This window comes from Lichenostomus cassidix, chromosome 1Aa, assembly GCF_008360975.1.
Source record: "Lichenostomus cassidix isolate B80296 chromosome 1Aa, HeHo_3.0, whole genome shotgun sequence".
Lineage (NCBI taxonomy): Eukaryota > Metazoa > Chordata > Aves > Passeriformes > Meliphagidae > Lichenostomus > Lichenostomus cassidix.
In genome coordinates this window covers 13,855,923-13,882,931 of record NC_139480.1, presented here as the reverse complement: position 1 = coordinate 13,882,931, position 27,009 = coordinate 13,855,923, and the positions used below count along the sequence as shown (strand labels likewise).

The window sequence follows — 27,009 nt, the reverse complement described above, 5'->3', positions numbered from 1 at the left end:
CATGAGGTTTTTTTGTTCTGTTATCAAAACCAGCACTTCTTCTTATACTTCCAAGGCTTCCAACCACAGTCTTTGGATCCGACTGGAGATAACATTCCACCACAACTTTAAATATTTCAAAAAGGGGTGGGGAAAAATACCCAAAGATGCATTCAACTACATCTTCAAAACAAGTGTGTATGCAGGTATGAAAAATCTGTAACTTTCCCTGTAAGTTTTTGTATGGATAAAAAAAATCTCCAGTGTCACAGAATCTCTGAAAACACGTTCTGTACTACTTCAGCAAGGGTAAAGTATTTTTAAAAAATGTATGCATTCTTATTTGATATGCTATGTTATTATGCCTTATACTGCTTGATAAGTTGTGTTTAAATTCTAAGCTAAACAAATCCTATATCCACAGCAATCAAAACTACCACTTTGAAGACTGTATTTTCAAGGAAAGTTAAGCATCACCAAGTTAGAAGTGTGTTTTGTTCCTAATGCACATAACTATTAACTATGATAATATATTGAAAGAGATTTACAAGAATAAACCCAGAAACCATGAACTTAAACAATCCGTTTAATGCAACAAACATATTGAACTTTCAAATATAAACTGGAACCAACTAACAAATAAACTCAAAACAACTTTCTGAATACCAAAAAGGTCTTATGCAAAACAGTGCACATTTATTTGAGGTATCGTATCCATGAAAACAAAACAAAAGAAACCAAACTATCTACATTTAAAAAGATGTTTTACTTAGCGAGGCAAAAGAAGTTAGGTGGTACATACAGAGTAAACCAATGTAAACAGTGTAAAAATAAAGACTGCTAATACCAGCCAACCCAAGACTGAAATATCCCAATATATTAAAGAAAAATAAACCAGAGGCATGCAAAATATTGTTTGTTAAAATACACTCAAATCCATGTGGCTAAGTGAAAGTCACAAACTAGTGAGGTGGATTTAGAAATGCAAACTTCCTTTCTTTATTTTCATTAGATAGATTGTCATTCAATTTTCCACTGATAGAAAGCTTTCAGCCTTCTTCAACCCACTGGGAACTGAATTTCTAGGACTCCAAACAGGTGTTGCAAAGGAGGTTTAGGTAATTGTGTTTTTATGACCTAGGGTGATATACAATCTCACTCAAATGCTACAAGCAAATGGTGATTTGTTACCATTATGGGAGGCAAAAGCTTGCAAAACAGTCAAATTACTCCAGGTGGAGTTGAAAAATTTTTGAGTTTCTCCTCATGAGAGCAGTGACAAACTCCATGGTAAATCCAGTAAGCCACTTAATATTTTATTTGCAACACGGCACATTTTGGCAACCAAGATTTGTTAGAGGACTCTGAATAGTGACCTGCAATGCATGTGCTTTTCAGAAAAATCAGGTTTTGTTTCAGGTATGCATCAGGAACATAAACAGCACAAAACTTTTCTCATTCAAGCAACTGTGCCGACACCATCCATCTTAAATGCACTTACAGGTCTTTCTTATCTTCCGCTTTATTTAAATCTTTCTGAAAAGAGACAGATGAAAAATAATTTAAGTTTGGGAAAATCAGAAACCATTGACTAGAGATGCCACATTTTGCCCCTTTGCAGTCACACCTGATTTTTTCACCACACACCTTTCTAAGATGCAGTCCCACCAGTACTACCCCACAAAACACCTGAGTGTCAGCTGCCAGCAGTCAAGTTCTGCTCTCTTTGTGTTACAGCTGAGCTGTGCAGCAAACTCAGCAAAAAACATTTTCTGCTATTAACTGATTTATCCTTGGGAGCCATGTCTACTGTGTGCTCAGTACCTTCTGTTCTTTCTACTCAGAGGTAAACAGAAAATGGTAAAGATGTGTGTTTTAGACCACAAGTCTGTCAGAAATTCAGCAGGACTACTATGGCTCATTACACAGGGAAGCACAACAAGGACAGGCCATTTATGGTGGTCTTGATTTGAACACAGAGATCAGCTGAGCAATCTCTGTAGGAGTACAGGGTGAGGCTGGGAATGAGTAAGTGGTTTCACAGAGTACAGGAAAAAAAGATTATAACCAGGTCAAAACTGCCTTTTTTTTTATTAATACAGGACTGAACAATTTTTCTTGAAAAGCAGGTCACCATAATTTTAACAATAATTTATTTTCTCCCAAGACCATTACTTGTAAAATGGCTAACTTTCATTTTTACTGAGTTTTGCTTGAGACAGATGTTACGCATAGAGCATATGAATATCTGTCAGACAACTTAGAAGTACAGACTCTCAGTTCTACCAGAAATAATTACTGTATATTTTCTGGGTATTATAGCCATGCACACGAGCAAACTCTACCAAACAGCTAATTGAACTTTTGCTTAATATAGTTTGGTTTTTTTTAAATTATTTGGCACTTCAGTTTGAATTTTACAGCAGTCTGTTTTCAGCCTAGGCTGTTTGTTGGGTTTTTTATCCTTGCGTATCAACAGTACTGCAACATTGATAATCCAGGGTTGCAAAAGCATGTTTTAAGAGCAAACAAAATTAAACTACTCTTATAAATTATGTATATACTCCCCCCGCCACCCACACACTCCCACACACACACCTCCTATGATTTTCTTACAATATTTCCGTTTGATCATCACATGCAAAACTATCTGGATCTTATTTTTCAAGTAACAATAAAATTAAACCTTATGATGACCTGAGCTTTGTCAACTGAACTGCAAAAAAGAAAATGCTAATAACTTTGCAAAAAAAAATTCTACTATTTTGATGAAGTTTAATGATGCTGTCCATTGTAACTTTACGTTATACTAAAGATTTCAGTAAATTACCTTGCACAATAAATACCAACAAGCAGAATTTTGCTGGTACATTTTCAAAATACAGTACTTGTATAGAAATCCAGAGCCACTCACCTGAAGCTGTTCAAATTTTTTCATCAGATGATCATATTCTCTTTTAAGGCCTTCAGACTGTTTTTTAACTGCAGCGACTTCAGTTTTTGCCTTGTGGAAAGCTGTAAAAGATCAGAATTGGTGTTTTAATTATCGCTTGTATTCCTGCAGCTCCTCAGAGCCCTAGATGTGTATTAGGGCTCCACTGAAGTAGACAGTTCTTCCTCTAAAAAAGCTTAAAATTTAAAACACAGCATCACAGGTGGACACAGGAAGAGATGTTGAGGACAGGGAGCAGAAAGAGAATGGCCTGTGTTCATAAAGATCAGCACGAGAAACAAGAAGGGTCTGTAACAAAGGCAAGGGTGAGACCAATAAACTGCTGGAAGAGGTGACTAGTTAGTGATGACTACAGTATTTTGTCACATTGCAGGAGACAGTTCTAGAAAAACCAAACTCTGCAACTCCAAAATCGAAACTGTCAGACCTCTTAAAACAAACAGCAAATTCAAACACTGGGCAAGATTTTCACACAGTAAATCTGAGACCATCTACAAAACACAGTAAGGAGGACGATAATACATGACTATAGGAGCACAGACCTTGCTTTTTCACCCTGTTTTTTACCATGCACAAGTTAACTGACTAGCAGCATCAGTTTATGGATGAGAAGGCAGAAATGGTAGTGGGAGGACAGACAATTTTGAATAGGTTTTTAACAGGGGAAAATAATTATTACTCAATCAACACAAACTGAAAGCACATCTATGCTGCAGTACCAAACAGCCCAGGACTCCATGGGGGCTATTTCACAGTGCAGGGTAAAACATCACAAAGTGTCATAAAGCCACTACTCCTAAGTTGGTACGTAAGGTCATTTAGACATTTTCATATTCCTCTGCTATAGGTATCTCAGGCATCATTATATTTCTCTGATGTAGCACCACAGGCATAGTCTAAAACTTGCTTTATTCATGTGAAAAGAAATGTTGTTAATGACCTAATAAGGCTGCCTCACATGGCCACTTAAAAAATCCAAACCACCAAATCTGATGGTACAAATTAAAAAAAAAATTAAAATTTGCACATTTCCTTGTTCCAAAAGTGTGGATCTATCCTTTGACTGTGAACTCCGGGACAGTCTTCTTTCCCAAAGACCTCCACAGAACTCAAGAATTGCAGCACCTCTAAAAGCCTGTTCTCAAAAGATGAGGAGCTAGAGGTTTTTGTTAAGCACTGAGCTACAAGCAGTCTGGTGTGAACCAGATTTCTCTTTGAGAGCTAGTTCCTGAAACATCAGGAAACAAGATCTGACCACTCTCCTACATGCAAAAATGAGAACTCCCTCCCCCAGAATTTCTGCTATTTTTAAGTAATTAATTTGAATGTACACATGAAAAGTAATTCTCATTTCAGAACTCTGCAAGTGGTTCTCTTGTAACAGGACTTTTACCTACCCTGAAATTCTGATTTACTGGTGTTAATAACACTTCCGTCTATTGATTCCAATATGATCAAAAATTCATCCCTTTTCTTTAAACCCCTTCTTTAATTTCCCTACTCATACAGTTATCCTTCATCCTTTATATCGTTCCTGACAGAATTAATAAAAATTTTCTGAAGGTTTTGGTATTGGGAACAATTATGATTTCCACACATCTGCCAAGTCAAACCCCATTACTGTTACAGTCTTTGAGATCTTGGTACCACTTTAAATATTCAATAGTAAAATTTGGAAATCAGTAAAATAAACTTGCGACAATTTGATAAACTTCTGAATTTTAAGTTGTGGACAAAAAAAGATATACATATGCCATTTCACTTCTCCAAGAATCTTCTAATTAGGAAGATAAATCTTGCTTTTGTTTGAACATTCTTGTATGCAGCATAGTAAAAATTAGTATCTCATTTCTGAAGAAGTGATAACTCAATGTTATTGATCTAATACCATTTAGTTATTTATAAGCAGCAGCACAGTACTTCAGTTGCAACTAAAAACTACTTTATTTTTAAAACATGAACAAAATATCTAAAAGTATCTACAAATCAAGAAAGCAAACAAGATACTGCTTTGTTTTAATGTTTTGACCAAAACAGATGTACGACAGAAACACCTCACCTAACCCTAGAAGACGAAAAAGCAAAGAACAGATTGTCCTTTCCACCTGTGTTGGCTACGGACAAAACCCCCAAAACATCAACAAACCACCAAATCCAGACTCATTCCTGTTGGGACCACACAATTAAAAGGAGCATCACATCTCTGACAACGTGAATTCCTCAGCACAGCAGTTTCCCTGGCTGCCTTGTCAAGCACCAGAGAGTGTCCACACAGCAGTGCCCAACTCCTTTGCTGCTGCATGAGCACTGAAGTGCAGCCAGGTCCATCACACAATCGCACAGGTACATTGTTTGTCATATGGATCCTATCATATGAACATGGATCCAGAAGGAAACAGGAGATCCTTTGTGTGCACAATACACTCAGTTATTATTTCTGCCTTCCATCTGGCCTGTTACTTTGCCTCACAGGAGCACAACAGCTGGACTGACAGCGAGCAAACTTTAACAGCTGACAATTCCCACCAAGTCAATGCATGGGCAGGCAGGAGGTGAGGATGCTGCTTCTATGTTAATGCAACCAACGAGAGGAATAATCAGTAAGCTCCAAACCCAGAATCCAGCCTTAGTACCATGAGAGGTAGGCTATCCTTCTTCATTCCTTCTCCTTACCTTCAAAGAAAAATCATCAAACTCTTCTTAAGGCAGTGTTTCAATGGAAGATGCTTGTGGAAAACTTTATCCCTTTACACTTACGTGTGACTGAAGGGCCTTAAACTAATTATAACATGAACAATCTGGGAAAAGTAGAAAACTTGACCTTCTTTCACCACATTCTCTGAATGCTATTCCAGGACAGACAGTTTACTTCAGATTGCTCTGAATTCTAAGGATGACAAATAAAACTGTTCTGAGCAACTACATTACCACAGCCCAGTTGCTGTAGCATTTCTGTGATCTTCTCATTTCAACAAGGACAGAGAACCAAACACTAAAACCAAAACCAAACAGTAACAAAAAAACCCAATAATTCTTTGGACATTTCCTTGCACAACTACTAGTCCTGGTCTGACTAAATCATTTGACTTACAGTGCTTGCTACTAAGGAAACGATCTGGAACTTACATTAGCATTACTCACAATACAAGCCTAAAACCCAAATGATTTGGACTAGCTGAAGAGTAAAAAAGAGCCCTCTCTTAAAAGAGTTTTCTAGTTAAAAAAGAGCTATTCACATTTAAGAATTTAGGCACTGATGGCCCAAAAGATTTGCCAACAAATACGCTGTAAGGCTGGGAACACAACTCCAGTCAAGTAATTCCATACTAATTCTTAATTCTCTTAACATATAATGGTTAGAATTTAAAATGAGAAGGCAGGGCCAAAAAATTTAGTAATTTGCTTCAAGTCCCTTTTGCAACCTCAAATGAAATTTTGTTACAAAAGGGATGTTAGAGCATCTTTGGATGGCATTAACAGCCTTGCATAATAAACCCATGCTTGCTGTATGCAGCCATCCCTTCCAATCAACAAACGTGAGTATCAACTCTTGCTGCATGTGACACCATGCAACGGCTCCCACCCTTGATTATGATCCCACAGTTTTGTACAAAGTATGGTTAAGTAAGACAGACTTTATTTCTAAACTTCCCTATGCCATTGGCTAAATAACAAGACTGTAGCCAATTCTTTTAACTTGTTTTTTCTTAAAAACTAGAGTGCATCAGTGAAGATCAACATAAATATAATTTGCATACATGGCACTAGCCTGCCTGGCAACACCAAAGCCAAACTGAACTCTCCCTTGCAGCAATAGTTTTATGAAATGTATTCCCAAAGTCTGTATTTTTAAATATCTTTCTAATATGTAGTAATCTTAACATTTAAGCGAGAGCTGTACATCTGTACATGCATACTTTCTAGAATAGCCAACAATTAAATGCTATTATAAACCCAGCCCTCCACACGAATCGTTGCTCCCTTCCTGTCTCCTACAACACTGTGCAACCATGAAACAAAGAACATTCGTGAGAGCCTGGACACAAAACAAACCTCTTTAAAGGATGTATGGAAGTTCCATTAGAATTTCCTCCTGCCCCACTGCATGCCTATGACAACAATATATAAACTGAGTATTTTCAGAAAAAGTTGAACTAAAGTTCAAAAGCACCTAAATTACTTTGATGAGCCAGTATATATTTCATTAGGCCCCCTGCTCCTGCCCCCAAAACAAGGACTGCTGTAAGGACACAAGGCTTATGAAACTTCTCTCAGCTCTAACTTCATGGCCAGTTGCAGATAATTTGTTTTGTTGTGGCTTTTGGAATAGTTTTCCAAATCAACAAAATTAAACAATATCATGGCATGTCTTCTTTCCCCAGAAAATTCTTTTTGGTCCTAGGCTAGTAGCCATACTGAGAACTTTGAATTATCTGAATCAGTATTTTGTTAGAAGTATGTATAATGTGTAGCAGGAGAAACATTCTCACATCTGTACTGGGTACTCCTACAAGTATTTACATTTATTTCTAGGTATCAATGAGACATTTTTATAATATACAAGTGTATCAATAAAATACCATCTCAAAAGGTTTTTAACAGTCATGTTATTACATGTCTAGGCATGCTAGAAATGAATCTAGGCTCTAAAAGTGCTAGCCCCACTGCTGGGGGCCCATAAAGCCTTGACAACAATATGTGGGTCTGCAACAAAGTAGGGAGGAACTAGCCCTCTTGCCTTCATTTCCAAAATAAAGCAAAAAAAAAGGCATCAAGGGGAATAGGAAACTTAAGCCTGAAAAAACCTGAATTTGGTCAAAAACCTTGTAATTAATTTCCAACCTTTCCTCAGATTTTACTAATTTCACTGCTTGGTCTTGTATTTTGATTCTTCCTCCCTACCTGTTCAAAGCACAGGAGATGGAAAAATGTCTTCTTAACTTAGGATGTCACTGTTACGCAAGGAAAAAAAATCATCTGTGTTTTCTGTAAAAGGTAGAAAGCTGGAGAACTAGCTATGAGTCTTAAAGTCTGCAATAACCTACCTGCACTACGATTTTAGTCAGAATTTCAGCAAGTGGAGACATACAGTATTTTTTTGCCTGTTGTAAATCCTGATTCAAAACTTTACAGAAAATTTGGATGACCTTTGAAGTCACAGCACTAATCTGATACTAAACTGTGTTCTTAAACATGAAGCAGGTATATATTTAGGACTCCTCCTGGATGCCACCATACCAAGTTAACAGACCTTTCAACTCATGGCCTACTATAAAATAATATATCACCATGCATCAGCAGCTTAAAAAGTGTCCCAGACCAGAGCAATGAATATTTGAAACTGGTTTTGAAAAAAAAAAATCCTTGTTTTTCCTTTCAAGCTGCAAAAAGAAACCCCAAACCCAAAACACCAACCAACCAAGAACAAAACCCAAATTTATGACTCTTACTAATACTATTGCTGAAAAACAAACAAGAAGAAAATCTCCAAAATCAAAACCAGTAAATTTTTCATTTTTATACCAGTTTGGTCTTGTTTCATTATTAGGTGACAGCTTTTACACTCTTCATTCCCACTCCCCCACTCCCCCCTCCCAACTTCATGGATTGGACTTTGTGGACACAAAGAAAAAGTTACTCTAGTCATGTGAGCTAACCAGCATGAAACAAATTGTATAAAAGAGGCAAAACAAGCTTTCCAATCTCAACATTCATTTTGTGTAATGCATTGCTCACACTTAGTGAAAGTCAACATTCACCTGCCCAGTTGCAGGAATTTCAAAAGAGAACAGTGAATTTAATTCGCATTCTCCAACATTCCACAGAAAGATGTGTCCACAGATGTCGTTATTATCAAGTACTTTAAGATTTCTGGGTATCAATTTGCTCAAAGTAACATGTAAGAAAACTGACAAAAAGTAAGACAGACATAACTTTAACACCACCTAGCTGCCTGTGGTAATTCCTGTACCACCTATGGGGTTTTTGGCAATGAGGGGGGTGGCATCACGAGAAGGGCTGTAAATATTTTCCTATTCACTCCTTCGAATGGCCCTCTCTCCCACTTTTTCCCTTAACAAAAGATTCAAGTATGCCTTAATTTATACATCTTTTGGATGGACAACAGCCCACAGGGAGAATGAAGCTGAAGCAGCATGAGGTAAATCTATTTGTTTCTTAGCTTTCTCTAGCATTCCTGACTGAAAAGCTTACATTATATTAGTGTTACATACCACCAGTTAGTTTAAATAAAACATATGCATTTAAATTTTCCATTGAACCTGTCACTTCAAAGGCAGTTTTCCCTCCTTTCTTCAAGAAAACAGCAGGAGAGGGAAAAACCACCATCAAACATGCCTGAGAATGTGAACTAACGAGACTCTCTATTTAAAGATTCTTGCTGCTTCAAGCCCAGCTGAAAACAGCTGTTTTACATTTTTTTATTTGAATTCCCAGTGGACAGTGAAAAAGGATTCATGAAATATTTGCTGTTATTCTTAGAGCATTGTAGCAGTGCCAGGCAATATGAAAGCAGGGTTGTTTTGATGATAACATGATATCTGGTACCAAGAAAATCTGTATTTTGTTACAGTCTGAACATCTGATTAATGTTTACAAGATTGCAGATGGTGTTATCTTAAAAACACTGATTTCAGATGAGCTGGTGCTCACAGGCATCACACACCTTGACAGATCCCAGTAAGACAGAACCAAACAGGTAAAATCTGCTTCTATCTCAATTTGGGCTGCCTATAAAGCAGTTTTGACAACCTAAACCCTAAACACGGAAGCTGCTAACAAAAGTACTATGTTACAAATTGCAAGGTACGTTTCCTTGTAAGCAAAAAAAATATTTAAAAAGGTAACATCTTAACATCGCAGCTGCAGAACATATATAAATTCAGAATACTAGTCAAGGACTTTTCTGGCGACTGAAACCCTGTGTTACAGTAAAAAACCTCAACCACAATACTTCCCCATTCTATACAGGGAGAGTGACTGCTATTTATGACATGAAAGATCAAACGCACGCCTACAAGCAACCTGCAAATGATTCCATAATCTGTTCATGTCATTGATGAAGACAAGTCAACACCACTTAAATACATCAGCGCAAATTTCTAAATAATTACAACTTAACAAGGTGTTTCAATTACACCTTACATATTTTCATAATGAACACGTTTACTAAAATATTGGGATGGCAATTGCACATTTAGCAGATGAAGTTAGCTCATGCTATATCTAGATTTTTTTTGACATTCAGTGTTGAAATCATCTTTTTCTTATTGGCAGAGAAGTCCTAACTAATACTTACCATTTGATGTCTTCTGTAGCTCTGCTTTCAAACGTTCAACTTCCTCTTTCAACTTTTCCTCAGTTTCATCTGTTAATGCCTTCTTTTTACCATTTCCTTTTCCACTCAAGGTCTATTAAAAACCACAGTTGCTACAATTAATTTTACTTTCATTAGTCTGATATTAATGCAAAATATCCAAAGAATGTCAGCCTTGATCTTGCAAAGCATTAGGTGTTATCAAATGTCAACCTGATACAGGCAGATACTCAGTCATTCTAGAAAAAAATCCTACCAAATAAAAAAAAAAAAAAAAAAAGAGGAAATAAACAAGCTCAGTGGTTTACATAATGGCATACATGCAATAGAATGGCGTAAGAGTACTCTGCATGTTCTGCATTGAGTGTACAACTCTCATTTAGGTTATGAATGGATTTTTCAGAAGATACACACTGGGACTGTCAGTGACAGAATGCTGCCATATTTACATGCAACTGATTCTAATAATTTACTCTGATTCTCTCCTCGTAGGTTTGTGCCTAGTTCAATCTTCAGAATAGTTCCAATACCCAGATTCAATTTCCAGTGAAATTCAAGACAAAAACTAGGAAAGGATTCAGGAAGAGCTCTGTAAACACTTGACACAAGAGCAATATATTCCTTGTACTCCAAAAATGTTGGCACCACTTTACTTAAGCATGCTCTTAAGATGTAAGATTAGATCCCATAACAAGAACATAAAGCCTCATAAAGCCTCTTCTGTCTAACCACACATTATCTCTGCAATAGCAAAAAAAGTGGTGAATGCTTAATGGGAAAAAGTAAAGCAAAATGACTGAGACCAACAGCTGTTAGGTGAACTAGCAATATCAGAGATTACCAGGCACAGGCAGGTACAAAGGGGAAAGATTACTTTAGGAAGATGAAAAAAGACCAGTTTATAAAGACTGGTAAACAATCCAAGGAAAAGAGCTGAAAAAAATTCCAGAAGCCATTTAATCAGAGAGAGGAGATGACGTTTAACTGCTGGTAACAAAACCATGGCCAACTGTCTTTTTTTACTTTGTGCTCATCTCTTTCTATTAATATGCAAATAGCTATTTCTGTACACTTTTATCTTAAGTCCTGTGCTCCATGGAACCTCTGAGCAGGTGACAGTGCAGACCTTGCACACCAGAGTAAACTCATAGTATTTATACTTGCAGCCAGTGCCTTATGTTCAATTGCTCTCACTTCTCTCCAACAGTGGAATGAAGCACACTTGTAAATAAACACAAACACTGGGCCAAGCCACAGAGAAGCCTAAACCATAGGATATCTATGAAGTTAAAATATTCCAATCCTGAACACTTCCCATGTCCATCACAATGGAGATCCAGCCACAGCATGTTTCCTGTACCTGTGGCTACCTGTGTTTTTGCAAACCATGCAATCAAACACACAAATAAAAACAAACAGGAGTAGTTTCCAGTTTCTGGCTATCATTTACAAGTGGCTAAGAGAATGTGTTGCTAAGAGAATGTGAAAGCAGAACAAAAAAGAGGACTTTTGGCAAAATCCCAACAGGACAGAGAAGACAAAAAAGTACCCATAGGCACTAAAGAGACAAATTCCATGGCTGAGGGAAGGAATTTGGATAATTCTGACAAAACACCAAATCCCAAAATTTTGGAATCATTTTATACTTGGGAAACACCTAACACAAACTAGTGATTCTCGCTTTACAACACCCCTCAAACAACTGTATTTTTGTATCCCTTCCAGTACTTTTTGTCCTGAGTTTCTTCCATTCATATGCAGATTTATTACAAAAGATTTACAGGACCAGTAACCTTAGAACACTACTTTAGACAAACTGGAAGGAAACCTGTACACACCTGCAGGGAGTTTTGTTTTGAAAATGTGCCAGACTCAAAAAGTCACTATACCCCAGATGCCTGTACTCTAGCAGTCTCTTCAAACAGAAGTCAAAGTAATCAGTAAGAAGAAAATATTTAATACATTTATCTTAATTGTCTTTGATGACTTCCCTTCCTGCAAACAGTTATATATTGAACCACAGCTTAACCATTCTTTGCATAAAAATAACATCTCTTTGGTGCACTGGTGGTTTTTTTTAAGTAAGAAATTTTTGGTAGTATTCTCATTAATACTACAACGTTGTCCTACTAAGAAAAGGAAGTATTAGGAAATTGGCTGACCTACCATAAAAAGACACAATAATACATTAAATACATTAAATACAAAAGAGTAATACATTAAATAAAAAATGATTAATTTTATAAGTTAGAAAATACATTTCAGGACTGGAGAAAATCCTTTTAAGAAGAAAGAGTCAGCATGAGAACAGTTATATAGTAGGCTTTTTCATCCTGGACTGCTACAGCCTTGACCCAAACAGGTAATTGTTCAGGATAGAAGGAATAAATTTAGTGTCTCCCTCTACTTTGTTATTATTAAATTCAGAGAGAAATATTAAGAATCTATTACTACTTCAAAGAAATTTGTATGGGAAAGACAGAACTTCATTTATTTGGTTTTACTTCAGTATCCTCTGTTAATAAAATGTTACTGTAATTTCTTTTCAGTATTCTGAGTTACATGTTGTAAAAACATTCTTCTTCCTTTTTCAACCAGAAGAATAAAAAAGAACAAACATTCAGTAACAAACCATCCTCAGAGTATGTTGTACCAACTACCTACTGTATAAGAAAGTTACTGAAGAAGCTCAAAGATACCTCCTGCAGCCTTTCGTTCTCGGCCATATATTTTTTGGCTGCTTCAGTAGCATCATTTACTTGTGTTTCCAGAGCTGCATGAGATGCCATCTCTTTTGCCAATTGAGTAAGAAGAGTAACAGTACGTCTCAATACACTGGTGAAGAAAAACAGTGAACAGAACTGTAATTTACAGCACAAATTAAAAAAAAACAAAACAAACCCACAAGCAAAAACCAAACCAACAAAAATCAAAACAAACAAAGAATCCAACAAACCAAAACAAGCCCTTTTCTCTCTCTGCTTTCAATGTAAAAAAAAACCCCAAAAAACCAGAAGAGGTCTGTTTAGGCACAATAAGGGAAACATCCAGGCCCATCAATGACAAATAATAGTAACAGGAGAGACAAAACATTTTCATCCATTGACATTCTGATTTTTACTTGATGCAGAACCTCCCTCCTAAACACCCACAGCCATTAAGAGGTCAGACATCTGACTGCTTAAAAGCTGAAATATTGTTACATGACCCAGTATTTTTAACAGGATTGATCTCCAAATGCAAGAGCCAAACGGCACAATATGGTAATGAGTACAGTGAAAAAAAAAAAAAAATCACACAACTTCATAAACAGCTTTATAAGAATAAAACTAGCAATGTGAGCATATTAACCTTCAAAGTACTCTTTCAATACATTTAAATCAGAACACGTATGGATGTTGGCATTCATATGGCAGCTCAGTTCTAAGCTTTGCAAACTTCTCCCTTGATTTGATCTAGTGACTGCTTCTTTGCATCACTACTTTCATTATTTATCTTGAAGTCTTTCAAATGTTTCTAAATCAAGGCAACACAACCCTGAATTAAATTAATGCCTGTAATGTAACTATGCAGCTACTCTTCAAAGAAATTTGAAAATCCAATTGGCTTTTTCATAACTGGAAGAGTATTAATAGACCTTTTAAAATCAAGCCTCTCTCTACCCCCTTGCTCTTTCACTGAAAGCTCCTTCTCTTACTTTTTTGAGGGTCAATACAAAAATTAAGGTCCCCATGTCACTATTCCAAGAGTTGGCAAATCTTACTATTGCCTATTAACTTGCAGATGGAGGAGTCACTAAAACATCATAACTAAATGAGAATCACAGAGTCATGTAGGCTCTAAGAGGCTTCCATCCCATCCAAAGCAGGGACAGGTTGAGCAGATTGCTCAGAGGCTTGTCCAGTTGAGTTCCTACCATCTTCTGTGATAGGAGATTCCACCCTCCTTCAGGGTCCTTGTTCCAATTTTTAACTGCTCTTGACAGTAGAAATACTTTTCTACCTCAAGAACATCTTAGGTTCCCCTTACCTCTTGTCATTGCTGTGTAGATCCACTGAAATGACCTGACTCCATCTTTTCTACATGCTACAACTAGACAGACATAGAAAGAAATAGGATTTTCCCTCCAAAGTCTCTACTGGCTGAAAGCTTATCATCTCCTCATAAGTCACATATTTCAGCCTCCAACCTTCTCTGTATCCCACTGCAATACTCCAGTATTTTGGGGAATTAAAACTGGATTCAGTCCTGCAGCTGCAGCATCACAAGTGTCAGACAGAACAGAATAACCACTTTCCTTGACCTGCTGACTACATCTTTGCTATCACAGTTCAATACACAACTGGCTGTCTACCAGGAACCCCAGGGTCTTTCCTGCAAAGCTGCTTCCTACCCACCCACCCAGTCCCCAGCCCAGACGCTGTTTGCCTATCAGATGTCAGACTTCGCATTTGTCTTTGTTGAACTTCATGCGATTTCTGTCAGCACATTTTTTCAGCCTTTCTGTCTCCCTCTGAAAAGCAGCACTGCACTCCAAGATGTCAACCACTCTAATTTGGTACTGTCTGCAGCTTGCCGAGAGCACATTCAATCCTGTCATCCATGTTGTTAATAAGAACATTAAACAATTTTGAGCCCAATACTAATCCCTGAGGGGTACCCAGCTGAACCACATTATTATCCTTTGAGCCCAAAGGTCCAGGGAATTTTCCACCTGCTTTTTTCTCCATTTCTCCAGCCTATATCCCTCCACAGTTAGGCTATCAGGATACTACAAGACACTATGTCAAAGGCATTGAGAAAGGGCCACAACATCACAATTCTGTTCTTTATCCACACAGCCATTCATCTCACTGTAGATGGCAACAGGGATGGCCAGGCATGATCTTCTATAAGTAAATTTGTGCTGGCTGTTCCAAGTTATGGTGTCCTTCATGTCCCTGAAGTCCTTGAGTAAGATTTGCTTTATAACTTTCCAGCAAGGTGAGTCTCTGGTTTTCTGCATCCTGTTTTCTGTCCTTCTTGAAGGCAGGTGCAATGTTTGCCTTTTTGCAGTTAGCAGGATTCTCCCCAGACCACCTTGATCTTTCAAAGTAAGCCTTGAAATGACAATGGCCAACTCCATCTACCATCCTAGGATACCACAGACTTTTCTATGCTCAATTGGCCCGCGTACTCCCCAGCTGCATCTTCCACTACTGGGGGCAATGTTACATTCCCTGCTGACTCTCCTAGAAGGCTCAGTGAACTGGGAGACCAAACAGCAGAACTCATCAGTAGAAACAATGCAAAGTAAGGTCCATAATGAAACACGCAATGCCTCAATCTTTTCCAGTCCTTTGTCATTTGATCCCCTGCCCCAGTGATCAGTGGGTTCATGTTTTCTTGTGGTTTTCTTTAGTTTTCAGCCCTTCTTATCCCTCTTTGGTTCAGCATGGGCTAACAGAGGGCCAGGTCAGACTAGCAGATAGATGTCTCTCTCATACCCAGAGGACAGTCTCTGGGGACTACAACCTTCCTCTTTTCTGTGTAGTTTGCAGATGAGGGCTCAGCTGGCCCCAGTATCTCCACTGACAGGTAATTTCCCTCACCTGTACCCAATGTTCTGCAATTACTGAATTGCACAACTGCTGCTGTCTTGCCAGACGTGCCAAGCTCCCAGCCTCCAACATTTTAGGAATCTCCATTCACCACTCTTGAGGAATTCTCCTACTGGCTGATGTGCTAAAATGAACCCAAATTGACCCAAATAATGTACTAGGGGCATCTAATTATCCATTCACACTAGATGGGGTCTTAAATTGGTTGGGTGATGGCAGTAGCAGTGCAGGATAATGCAACCCAAGGAACACTTTTCCCCTTCTTCTCCGACAGACATTATGCCTGTTTAATGGATAAGCAAAACAGCTCTACTAAAAAAAGTCCTCTGATCTAGCCACTGCTGGAGGAGTGCTTGTGTCTCCTAAATATTGGTGGAAAGCCAGTAGCTCAAGAAAGGCCTCAAGCAAACCTCTTCATGAGCAGAGCTTTTATACATAATAAAATCTACTGAGGCCTCTTGACAAGTTTTCTTCCTTGAAAGTTGAGAGGAAGTAGGATCCTGGGAGACCAGCTTCCAATTCTTGTGTAGGACACAATCCAGCTATTCGTCTTGGAGCAGAGATTAAAAACATATTTGTGCATATTTACTTAACCTTTCTGTAGGAAGAAAAAGAACACGATGCATTCCTATCACTATTGTGCAAGGCTACAGCCACATTTGTTTTTTCCAAAATTTTCTGCTCAAGCTTCATAATAATTTTTCCTTTACACTTCTTTATGCTCAATGCTCTGCTAAAATGGCCAGACATCACGCTAAGGGAAAGAAGTTTGTCGAAAATCTCTGTGATTTTCTTGTTCTGTGTTCCTCTTAAGTATCTTGAGCTCATTGAGGGAACTCCTAAGAGGATCAACACTCCTTGTCTGGTCACCACAAAAATGTACAAATAGGAAATCATCAGGCCAACATGTCTGTTTCCTTTTGTTCACATTATCCGTATCCAATGACTTAATGCACTCCCTGCCCAACTGATAAGATCTGCAGGTTGTTGTGGCTACTGGTTCACAGGTAGTCTTGGCTGCTGCAGGTGGGCAGCACAGAACTGCCCTTTCCTTTACCCTGTTTTATTAGCTGTACTTAAACATCCTGAAAGGGATACCAGCCTTAAGATTGTAACATCATAGTGGGCAAGTTGCCACAAAGCATTTGATCTGAAACACCTTTGAAACCTTCTTTGAAAGCCAAAATACTATCCCATGCTTCTTAACTTCAAGCTTGAGATGAAGTGGCTCAGGTCAGGCTCAAGCACTGCTTCTTAACACAGCAGGGCACAATGACAGCAGATTGCAAAACATTAACATTATTTTAACAGTACTTTAGTTTTTGAGAGCTTCTCTTATTCCAGTTTTCCATGTGCAAAACAAAGGGCTTAAGTTTAAGGAAGGAAATGGGTATTCCCCAAAGAAACTTCTGCAAAATACATGTTTTCTCCATCATTCAAAATGTTTCTTTCCATGTGTTGCTCACATATCCTTCCAATCTTCAAACATTTGTAAGGTATTATTTTCACTGATCTTATTGCCTCGTAGCCAACCTGGTCACACTTAAATCTTTAATCTCCTGAAATTTGCCTTCTGATCTTTACTTTACAGCTACTTTGTGCAATAGTTCCTGTAATAAACATACTATGTAAACATTAGAAAAATGTTATACTTACAGCCAAAGAAATAAGGAAAAACCTGAGAGATAGAGGTTTCTTTGCGATCGAAAGAGTTTCATCTGAATATGATCAAAGGCACTGCTGTTGACATTTGCAGCCTTTTCATTCACATGAACAGATGAGTATTTCCTGACTTCTCTAACAGCATCTGCAAACAAAAACAGTCTGTTCTTATTCACATCTGTGGGTGTGCACGTATGCCAAACCAGACTTAGTACTAGAAATACGTATTTGGACTTTCTGCTTAGCAAACAGTAATAGGAAAAACAGTGACATCAATTATGTTATCCATACATTTTCAAGATTGGTCTTGATAAGTCACAGAAGTACTCTAGCACATTCCCAGAAACATGATAAACCATTGTCCAAAACATGCTTGAACAGCTATTTCAAGCACCTGTACTCAGCCACCAGGGATCAGGCCAAAACAACTCACTCTACAGATGGCACCAAAGACCCTACAGTGTCAAAATGTCACTGCTGACAACTGACTTAAAATCCTCCAGTGGACAAACAGTGAGAAAAGGAAAAGAGAAGTGAAAAAAGTAGTCTTTTCTCAGGTATTTGCTTCACATAGAGTTTGTTAGATACATATGTGCTTTAGTAATGACAGAAGTGTCTATGTTGCAATCACAGAGGCAGAAAATTATTTCTGTAACATCCATCAAAATAGGAAGACTGTAGTTATACAGTAGTAGTAACATTAGTAGTAACTACTAACTGTAACATCATAAAAAGAATGGAAGAGGAAAGCTACACCACTGCTCTCTTGCATCCACCTTTCATACATCTTTCAGCTTCCTTTTATCCATCACATACTCCTGATAGCTCTGCAGAAGGGCCAGTACACTGCAGACACCTTTCAAAGCACAAAATAATTCATTAGGACTTACATACACATATACCCAAAACTTAAACCAGTTAAGAGTTCATATTACAATCTTTAAATATAAGGTCATCAGACATTCCTACAACCAATACAGCACCTTAAATCTCCTCCTGCACATCAACAAATATATACACTTCATGACATATCATCAGTTCTTGCAGAATATTTTGATCATGTTATTAAATTGCTGCTGCATGTGTCTAAGCAGGCAAAATCAATTCCAAAAAAAAGCACATGTGAATATCATCACTTATGACTGTCTCTTTCATATGTCTAAGCTATTTAGAAGGTAAATAAACCCTGAAGTGAAGCTTCAAACAATGCCTCAAAGACTAGGAGCAAACAAATGCATGTCCCTGTGCTGTAGGAAGAGTCTAGTCCTGCAGTAACCTATCATTTTATGCTATGGGGCAAGTATCTCATTGCTGCTTCCCTTTAACCCAATTCTATCTTTCCACAAAATCAATGGCCATCACCAACTCAAAAGCAAACTTTGGTCAAAGTTTTCAACAGCTGTTGAAGAGAGTAAATGAAATACATTAGTTTTCAAGCTATTTACTGAAGATCTACTTTTAAGGATAATACTGAACATAATCTCAAAAAATAATTTTAAAAAAGTTTATTTGCATTTCTGGTACTTTAAATATTAAGACTATAGTACTGTAGCTTGCTCTGACATTGTTACATATGTAGTGCATCTGTATGTTTACCTCAACAGAAAATAAAACCATGCATTTTTTCTTTCTATTTCAAGTAGCTTGGCATTAAGTGGCACGTATATTATAAGGCATTGGAAACACTTATCCATGGAGAACTACTTAATATCCCTGAAACACAGGAGAATTATTTTAATCACTGAAATATAGAAGGTGCTTACCAACCAAAGCAGTCAGGACAGACATTAAATTAAATCAGTCAGGCATATGGTCACCATTAAAGTTTTGGTCTTACTTCATAGACCTTAGGATCTACTCATAGCAAATGCAGCCAGCAGCTGTTTTGTATCTTTTTGTGCTGAACAAAAGTATTCAAACAGACCAGTGCTTTGATATATTCTTCTGAGCTTCTATTTCAACAGCAACCAAAAGAAAGAGTGCCATCTACTGCATGAGGCTCAGCTCAGCCAAATTCTGATATCAAACAAGTTCATTTACCTGTGTGAGAAAGGGAAACCAAGCAGCAGCCTAGACTGAGCTTCATTTTTCCTTCTCATTCACTCAGTATATTACTACTGCATTTGGATTCCCAACATGGATGCAGTATTAGCCATCTCCTCTTTCATTCCACTGTTTAACTTTTCAATAACTTCACTGACTTACACTAGGCTTGAATCCTTTCCATTAATTTACTGATATAAACTCCATGTACCAGGTTTTCTTTTACCCATTGGTTAAGAAATTATCTAACACTTACCAAGAAACAAGATGATCAATAGAACTATTATTGTAAGGAACATCTTGTTCCAAAATACTGCCATTTTGCTCCATAGAGGAAACATAAAAATCTTCTGCCATCTGTAAAACAGAATTGTGTTATTCAAAAATAATTAAGCACTAAAAGAAGAGCATTACAACCTCACAGAGGAGAGCCTTGTTATTGATAAGAGACTTGTGTAAGGTCTCTAAACAGCTTTAATTGCAATATAATTTAAGTATATGTTAACTTCTCCAGTAATCCAACTTCTCCTTTTTTTTTTGTTGTTAATGCAGGCAAGAACAGTTAGTTCAACTTGCAAATTTCTTGCATGATAGCAGGTACTCTGCAAATGTGTTTCATTTTAGGTTATACTTTGGATAGCATTACACTGTTTTCAGTCCTGACTACAACAAGGGATAGGGTAAAAACTGTAAAACCCATTCCATTATTTTTATTTTATCCACTAATACCACTTGTTGACAAATAAAATTGAAAACATTCAGAAATTAAGATAATCTCTATCACCCTTCTTCAGAAGGCTTATCTTTTACACAGATGAGTCTGCATAACTCTGAAGTACAAGGACTTTTATTACATTCCAACTTGTAATGACACCAAAAAGGACAAGTTTTGTGTTCATATTTTGCCAAGGGTTAAAATCCCTTTCCCAAGCATAAATTTGCTGGTTACAGAAGCGACTTCTGGTGAGGGCCAATAGTGGTGAAGACAATTCTTTTTTTTTTAAACAGTCAGTTGTCTATTTAATATTGCTGCATGGAGGCCTGTGGTAGAAGTCACACAGCACAAAGAACGTCTGCTCAAACAAATTGAAACAAGTGGTAACAAAGCACCTACTTGTCCTTTGCTGCAGGTTAGAATTAATGCTAATGCACAAATCAAATAATACCTAGTCATGCCATTAGGGACATAACACACACCTGCTACTCACCATCTGATCATATGAGGTAAAATTTCCTGCTTTTGTTAAAACTATTTACACTTCCCTGAGACTGTTAAAATTTGCCCTCTAATAGCAGTTTCCAACCTACTATGAATTTAATTTAGACTGTAGCATCATCTCCTATGGTTCTTTCCAGTTCTCCACCAGAAAAAATGAAAATGTTTTAGCACTGTGCATGCAAATACCTCATTTAAGTCTTTTAGTATAACCTTAATTCTTTACAGCAGACAGTCACAGTCTGTACCAAACATAAAGCTTACTTTAAGCTACAGCTCAAACAAAATCAACTTGCTAACTCTTTAAACATGTAATTTTCCAAGCTCCATACTGACCTTCACTTAAGAAATTATTCTCTGAGGTATGACCTTAGATAAACTACACTGCCAAGTTGTAATCAGGCTAAAAATACAGATCTCTTTACTGGAAAATCTTCCTGTGTTCTACTTACACACTTATTTTTCCCCAACGAGTACTGATATTGACATTTACTAAAACTCCATTTCCTTTTGGTGACAAATCACATAAATATAATCCTTCCACACTATAATACTAGCCACCATTTTAGATGTACTACACCTAGTAGAACAGATCTGTCTCTTTGTTTACTTGCATTTTTATACTGTAAATTTACTTGTTCCCCAGGAATTTACAAACTTGTTAGCAAATTTGAGAAAATTATTTTAAAAACGTGCAAACGCAGAAGGGACAACTAGTCTGTTTGAAGACTGACAAGTGAGTTAATCAAAACTTCCAAAACAGCAGTTTCACACCTGTCAGTAACCATGCATGCCTTACTGCTGACAGAACTAGCTCCCAGGCCACCAAGAAGTGTCAGGCAGAGCTACTGCCCTCTGGTACTATCACAGCAGCTAAATCTAAGTTTTAACCCCACACGATTCCTACAAGTTTTGTTAAGAAGAAAATTACATATAAGCAATAAAACGATTTCACTCTTTCAGAAACCACTGTTCAGAGGAATAGCTGAATGCTCCAAACAAAGCACACAAATCTATCCTTTCCATATAATTAAAAGCACTGTGTTTAATGTTTGAATAGATTTTGGTAAAGCTGCACATTACAAATTTACTTTTCAGCCCCAAACACTGGACTCTGTTTGCATCATAAGTGAAACGTATTTCAGTATTTCCAAAGTATTCTGCCTGTGTCATCAGCCTGCAGAAATTCTTGCAGCTAGTTTCCTCACACAAGCCATCAATAATCTGACAATTACAACTCCCATAATACTTCTCTCCTCTTATGTACAGTTGCACTTTGACTTACAGAACGACAAGAAATACAGCAACTCAATAGTCTATGTTGAAATGCTGAGCTTCCCACAAGCCAACTTGTAAAAAATCAGAAGCTGAATTAGATTTTAGAACAGTTTCAACTTCACAAACTCAGGAAACATACCTAATCATTGGTATCAGCTGTGGAGGAGCCAGTCATTTTCAAGACTCCTCCACAGGTTTAACCAGTTAAATCCAAACTTTCCACAACTCTTGTTCCTTAAGAGGACAGTAAAAGCTATATTCTTCATTCTAAATATATCTAAAGATGGAGGAAGCAAATATGCAACAGTTTTTACAAAACACTACTGATACAGCAGCACTTTTTAAAAAAAGAAGCTTTGAAGTTTCATCCTGCTTGCTGTTTTGGGGGGGTTGTCGTTTTTTTGTGGGTTTGGCTTTTTTGCAGGACTTCTTGACATACTGAAATCATAAATCTGCTTCTCTTTCCTCCTGCAGAGAAACGAGTTTTACTTCCTCTAGAGAAATATTAGCAAATTTGAAGAGCTACTTACAGGAAACAAGATAATGCTGTAAGTCAGGCCTTTGTATACAATAAGGGTGACAAATGCAATTTGTTTCTTTCCCTTACTATATTCAATGATTTTACAATAATTTATTATTTTCTTTGTGTTGTGTTCTAGAAGCAGTAGTATTTTCATAATCGATGTGTAAGTTTACAGAGGCCTTCATTTCAGTAGTCCTGAACCTTCCGCATCAAACTCACGTTCAGTTTTTTAAGCAAGCTTTCACAAATTTCTTGCAGCCCTTACACATGCTGTACGCAGCTTGCTTTGAGCATCTGACGTCTCTCATCTGTTCAGCACCCACAATGCCTAGTGTACACCAAAACATGAAGTTGCACCTCACAAATCTGATAAACAACTGCGGAAGAAACCGCACTGTCCTCTCCCTTCTTACTGCGAGATGCCTTCCTGTATGCCCGCCACTCCAGAGCTCGGGGAGAAGCCCTGCCGTCCCACCTGCCGGAGCAAAGCAGGGGCTCCGCTGGGCACCCCGACTGCTGCTCCAGGGTGAATCAGCACTGCGTACAAAACATAAAGCTTCTTAAAGCGATTCTTGCAACTCCTGATACTCAAGTCCTACACAGGTCTCCTTCAGTTTTGTTCACAACTAGTTTAAAATGCAGCAAAGCGCCGTGATTATGAAAACATCAGAGGCGTAAGACAAACCCAAACTGGCGAGAAGAGCGAGCCGTGCTGCTCAGCACACCGAAGTCCTCCTACCTCAGCGGAGAAATGAACGGCAAGCAGAGCACGAGAATTACTCCGATTTCGCCGTACAGGAAGGCGGCCACTGCCGTCCACTGGAAAGTCATCGTCCCGGCGGCCTGCGGAGGAAGGGGCGGTCAGGCGGGCGGCTCTTTCCCTCCCGAACGAGAGGCGGGACAGGGATGTGGGCACTGGGGCACCCCGGGGCCGCATCGGCCCGGCGGACAGGGCCCGGGCAGAATCCCCGCGGATTCCTCCCGCCGGCTCCCGCCCCCAAGTGCCGCACGGCCGCGGAGCCCTGCAGCAGCCCCATCCTCCCCCCTCTCGCCCGGCCTGCGAACCTCGTCAGCGCCGGCGCCCGGCGGAGCTGATGGCGGCCAAGGGGCGGGAGCGGGGCCTCAGCGGCCGGGGCTGCGGAAGCGCGGGCCGGGCTCTCCCTCCGGCGCAGGGCGGGGGAACGGGGTGTCCGTGCGGGCACGGTGCGCCTCCGCCCTCGCCGCGGGCCGTGGGCCGGGATGGGGCTGAGTGACGCGGCGGGGGCGGTGCGGAGCTGCCGGCGGCCCGGCCGGGAAAGGTGCGGGCGGGGCGGCGGGCAGAGTCCAGCCCGGGGAGCGGCGCTCCCGCCGCAGAGGCCGCATCGCCCCGGGCCGGGCACACGTGCGGTGCCGCCGGTGGAGCGGGGCCGAGTGTGACGGCGGGCACGGAGTTAGCAGGGGGCCGCTCGTCTGGGGAGAAACGGGGGGATCGGTGCGCTGAGAAAGGCTCAAATTAGTACTGCCTTTTCTCCTGGCTAGGGAATGGTTGTAAGCATCTTACTGCTCCATGACTCGAGCTTAATCTGGAGACTCTGGTCTCCAGCATTATCATGAGTTTCTAAAGTTAATTAAAATAATGCGTGTGTTCATCTATTCCCCCCTCCACGTGCTAGACTAAGACATTAATACATGCATACTTAATACATTAATGTATTAAAACCCAGTAATTTTTTTTTTCAAGGCAAATAGGTCCAATATTCATAAATTCAGCACAAGTAACAACCAAACAACAGTGTCAAACATGGTCAAACAGGCCTGTTTAGACCTCAGGAGTAAAACTATTCCTTCAGAAAACCCTGTTCTATCCTACTGTCCTGTGCAATGCTTTTTATCGGCATACCAAGGCTCCGAGCACGTTATACCCTCACCCTGTAGCCATTTACCCATTTCTTGAACATCTCTTGCTACCCATGCAACTTTCCTTTGCCCCTGCATAAGAAGGATGTCCCCTGATCACTTTTCCCTGTTGAGCCTAACATGCTGAGGTGCTGCCAGTGCAAGGTGATACCTTGTCTGCTTGGGCATCACCAGCTCTCTTTGACACAACTACTTACTTTTTGGGGAATTCTTTCCCAATTAAGTTCCATCAACATGAGACAGCTATAATGCTGTGAATAGTAGTTCTTTGTTAGTCTAATCCATTGGAACTGACATGGGGTGGGAAGTTCTTGCATAAGCAGTTTTTAGCAGAGCTGTTTGCAGCTGCTCACAATCTGAAATTGTTTACTTATAATTTCCTAGGTCTGCAGCCTGGGGATGGAGCCAGCGTGTCAACATTTTCCTAGTTGCTGCCAAGCAATGTCTGGATGAAAGGTTACATCCCAAATAATTGTTTATGTGTAACAAATACTGGAGAGATATATAAACAGCCATTTCACTCCAATCTACACGGTAGGAACAGCCTGGATCTTAAGTGGTATTTCTAACACATTTTCATAAACGTATTTAATCAGCAGTATAGCTGAAATACAACTTCTTAGAATGTTCTGGTTATTACATGCTAGCTGTTTGCCTATAGCCACTATACTTCACTGAAGCTGTTAAAACGTTAATAAAGACTTTCCTTTAATTACAGGGCAGTTTCCATTGCTGAGCTGCTTACTCACCTCTTTCTAGCACTGTAAGCTGCTCTCCCACTAGCATAGCCTCATACTGGTGGGGCTGTATTCACTCATCCCCACTGCCAGAGAGTTGGAGTGTGCTTTTTCACTTTAGGAGCTTCATAAGATCTCAGGAAGACTCACTATGAGTGTTACTGCTGTGCACTTCTGCTGCAGCTGATGCATGTTCACCACCAACCTGAAACGAGATCTGAAGAGGGGGGTCCTGCAAACCTCTCTGAGACCTCTCTTTTCCTGTTGAGTGCACTCTCCTGCTCCTGGAAGGAATTCTTTATGAAACTGTAGAAGTGTGGGTTGTTGATCTAAGTCTGTCTCTCTTATACATGTGATGAATATGATGCCATACAATATATATAATGGCTGACTGGTGAAAAAACACACATACCTTCAAACATTACAGTTAAAAGGAATTTCTTCTTTCATCAGTGAGGTGACAAAGTATTCAGCAGCAGAAATAGGAAATGCCTGTATATGAGCAGCTGGCTAAGGGACTGAAATGGGGCTAATTCTTTCCTGAAACAAAAGGAAAGTTTAAACTTGTTCTGTTCTATTTTGTCTTCTGTGACAGCTCTCTCATCATCACACAGTGCTTTTGCACAACCATCAACCCAAAAGACCTGAGAAACTTAACAATAGGGAAGAGAGAAAATGGGATTGTACAGATTGCGTGAGAGGGCTGGGGTTATTGCAGGAGGGTAGAAGTTGCAAAAACATACATTATTATTATGGTATTATGAGAATATGGTATTGTAGTGCAGAGTGGTTTAACATAAGGAACAGGATCAGTTACAGGAGGCAAAGAACCTAAAATAGGAAACAATGCTTTGTATTTTATGTTACTTGCTTTGTGCTTATATTACAACTTCTAAAAATTAGAAAATAGAAAGCCTGACCACCTGGTGATCTTACAAGTAACATATTCAGGAGAAGGACTACATCCAGCGGTTTCAAACTGGAAATTAGAATTTTTCCATATTCAAATGGTTTATAATGAGAAATATGAACATATTCTAAAAACAACACCGGGAGTTGAATAACTAATTTTCATCTTTAGCAATTTATGTATATTGGAACAGTATGGTGTTCAAAGTACGGTTTTAAGACTCCAACTTTGCAGTTTATTCTATGGAAACACAGTGAAGTATGTTCAGATGCATACAAAATTCAGAATGGTAGGTGTATGATTCATTTCACCCTTGAAAAGGGATTATGAACTTCCACTGACTTTTATAGTACATAAAAGGCCAGATCAAGCACTCCATAATTAATACCAATATTAACAGCAACCTAGGTCTTGTACTTCAGGCAGAAGTCTCTGTGATTAATCTCACACAGGCACAACAACTGCTGCCTTCAAAATCATCAAGTACTCAATTCCTAAATAGGTCAAGGTATTTCCAGTCCTCTAAAATTCAACTTTCCCGCTACTACAGAAAAAATAAAGCAAGCCTTTAATTTGTGTTGATTATATATAATAAATAACCTTTTCTTCTCTGCTTCTTGTGGCTAATGGGACAGTCTGCTATGTATAATAGTTGCTACCCAAATCATAATAATCTTAAGAAAATGGCAACAAAGGGCTTAGTTAATACTTTCAAAAATCCTTTTCTTCAACAATTCAGTTGTATAGTTTTACTTTGGTGAAGGCTGGAGGCATTTTCAGAACTGAGAACTGAGTTGCACCATAACTAGACAAACTTGATGCTGGAAATTTGGCAGTAAAAAATACATAGATATGCAGTTGGGAAGCAAGAACTTC

General features: G+C 38.8%; 1 protein-coding gene across 1 annotated transcript; it reads right to left on the bottom strand.

Moving 5' to 3' along the window:
* Positions 1 to 547: 547 nt before the first annotated feature.
* Positions 548 to 23,857, bottom strand: BCAP29 (B cell receptor associated protein 29). Its single transcript, XM_085040928.1, has 8 exons — positions 23,656 to 23,857; positions 23,330 to 23,433; positions 19,830 to 19,930; positions 17,525 to 17,675; positions 12,968 to 13,103; positions 10,251 to 10,362; positions 2,894 to 2,994; positions 548 to 1,515 (listed from the first exon to the last, which is right to left on the bottom strand). The coding sequence occupies exons 2-8, from the start codon at positions 23,419 to 23,421 to the stop codon at positions 1,477 to 1,479; spliced, it is 732 nt and encodes a 243-aa protein (XP_084897054.1). The 5' UTR covers positions 23,422 to 23,433; positions 23,656 to 23,857; the 3' UTR covers positions 548 to 1,476.
* Between the last annotated feature and the right edge of the window lie 3,152 nt (positions 23,858 to 27,009).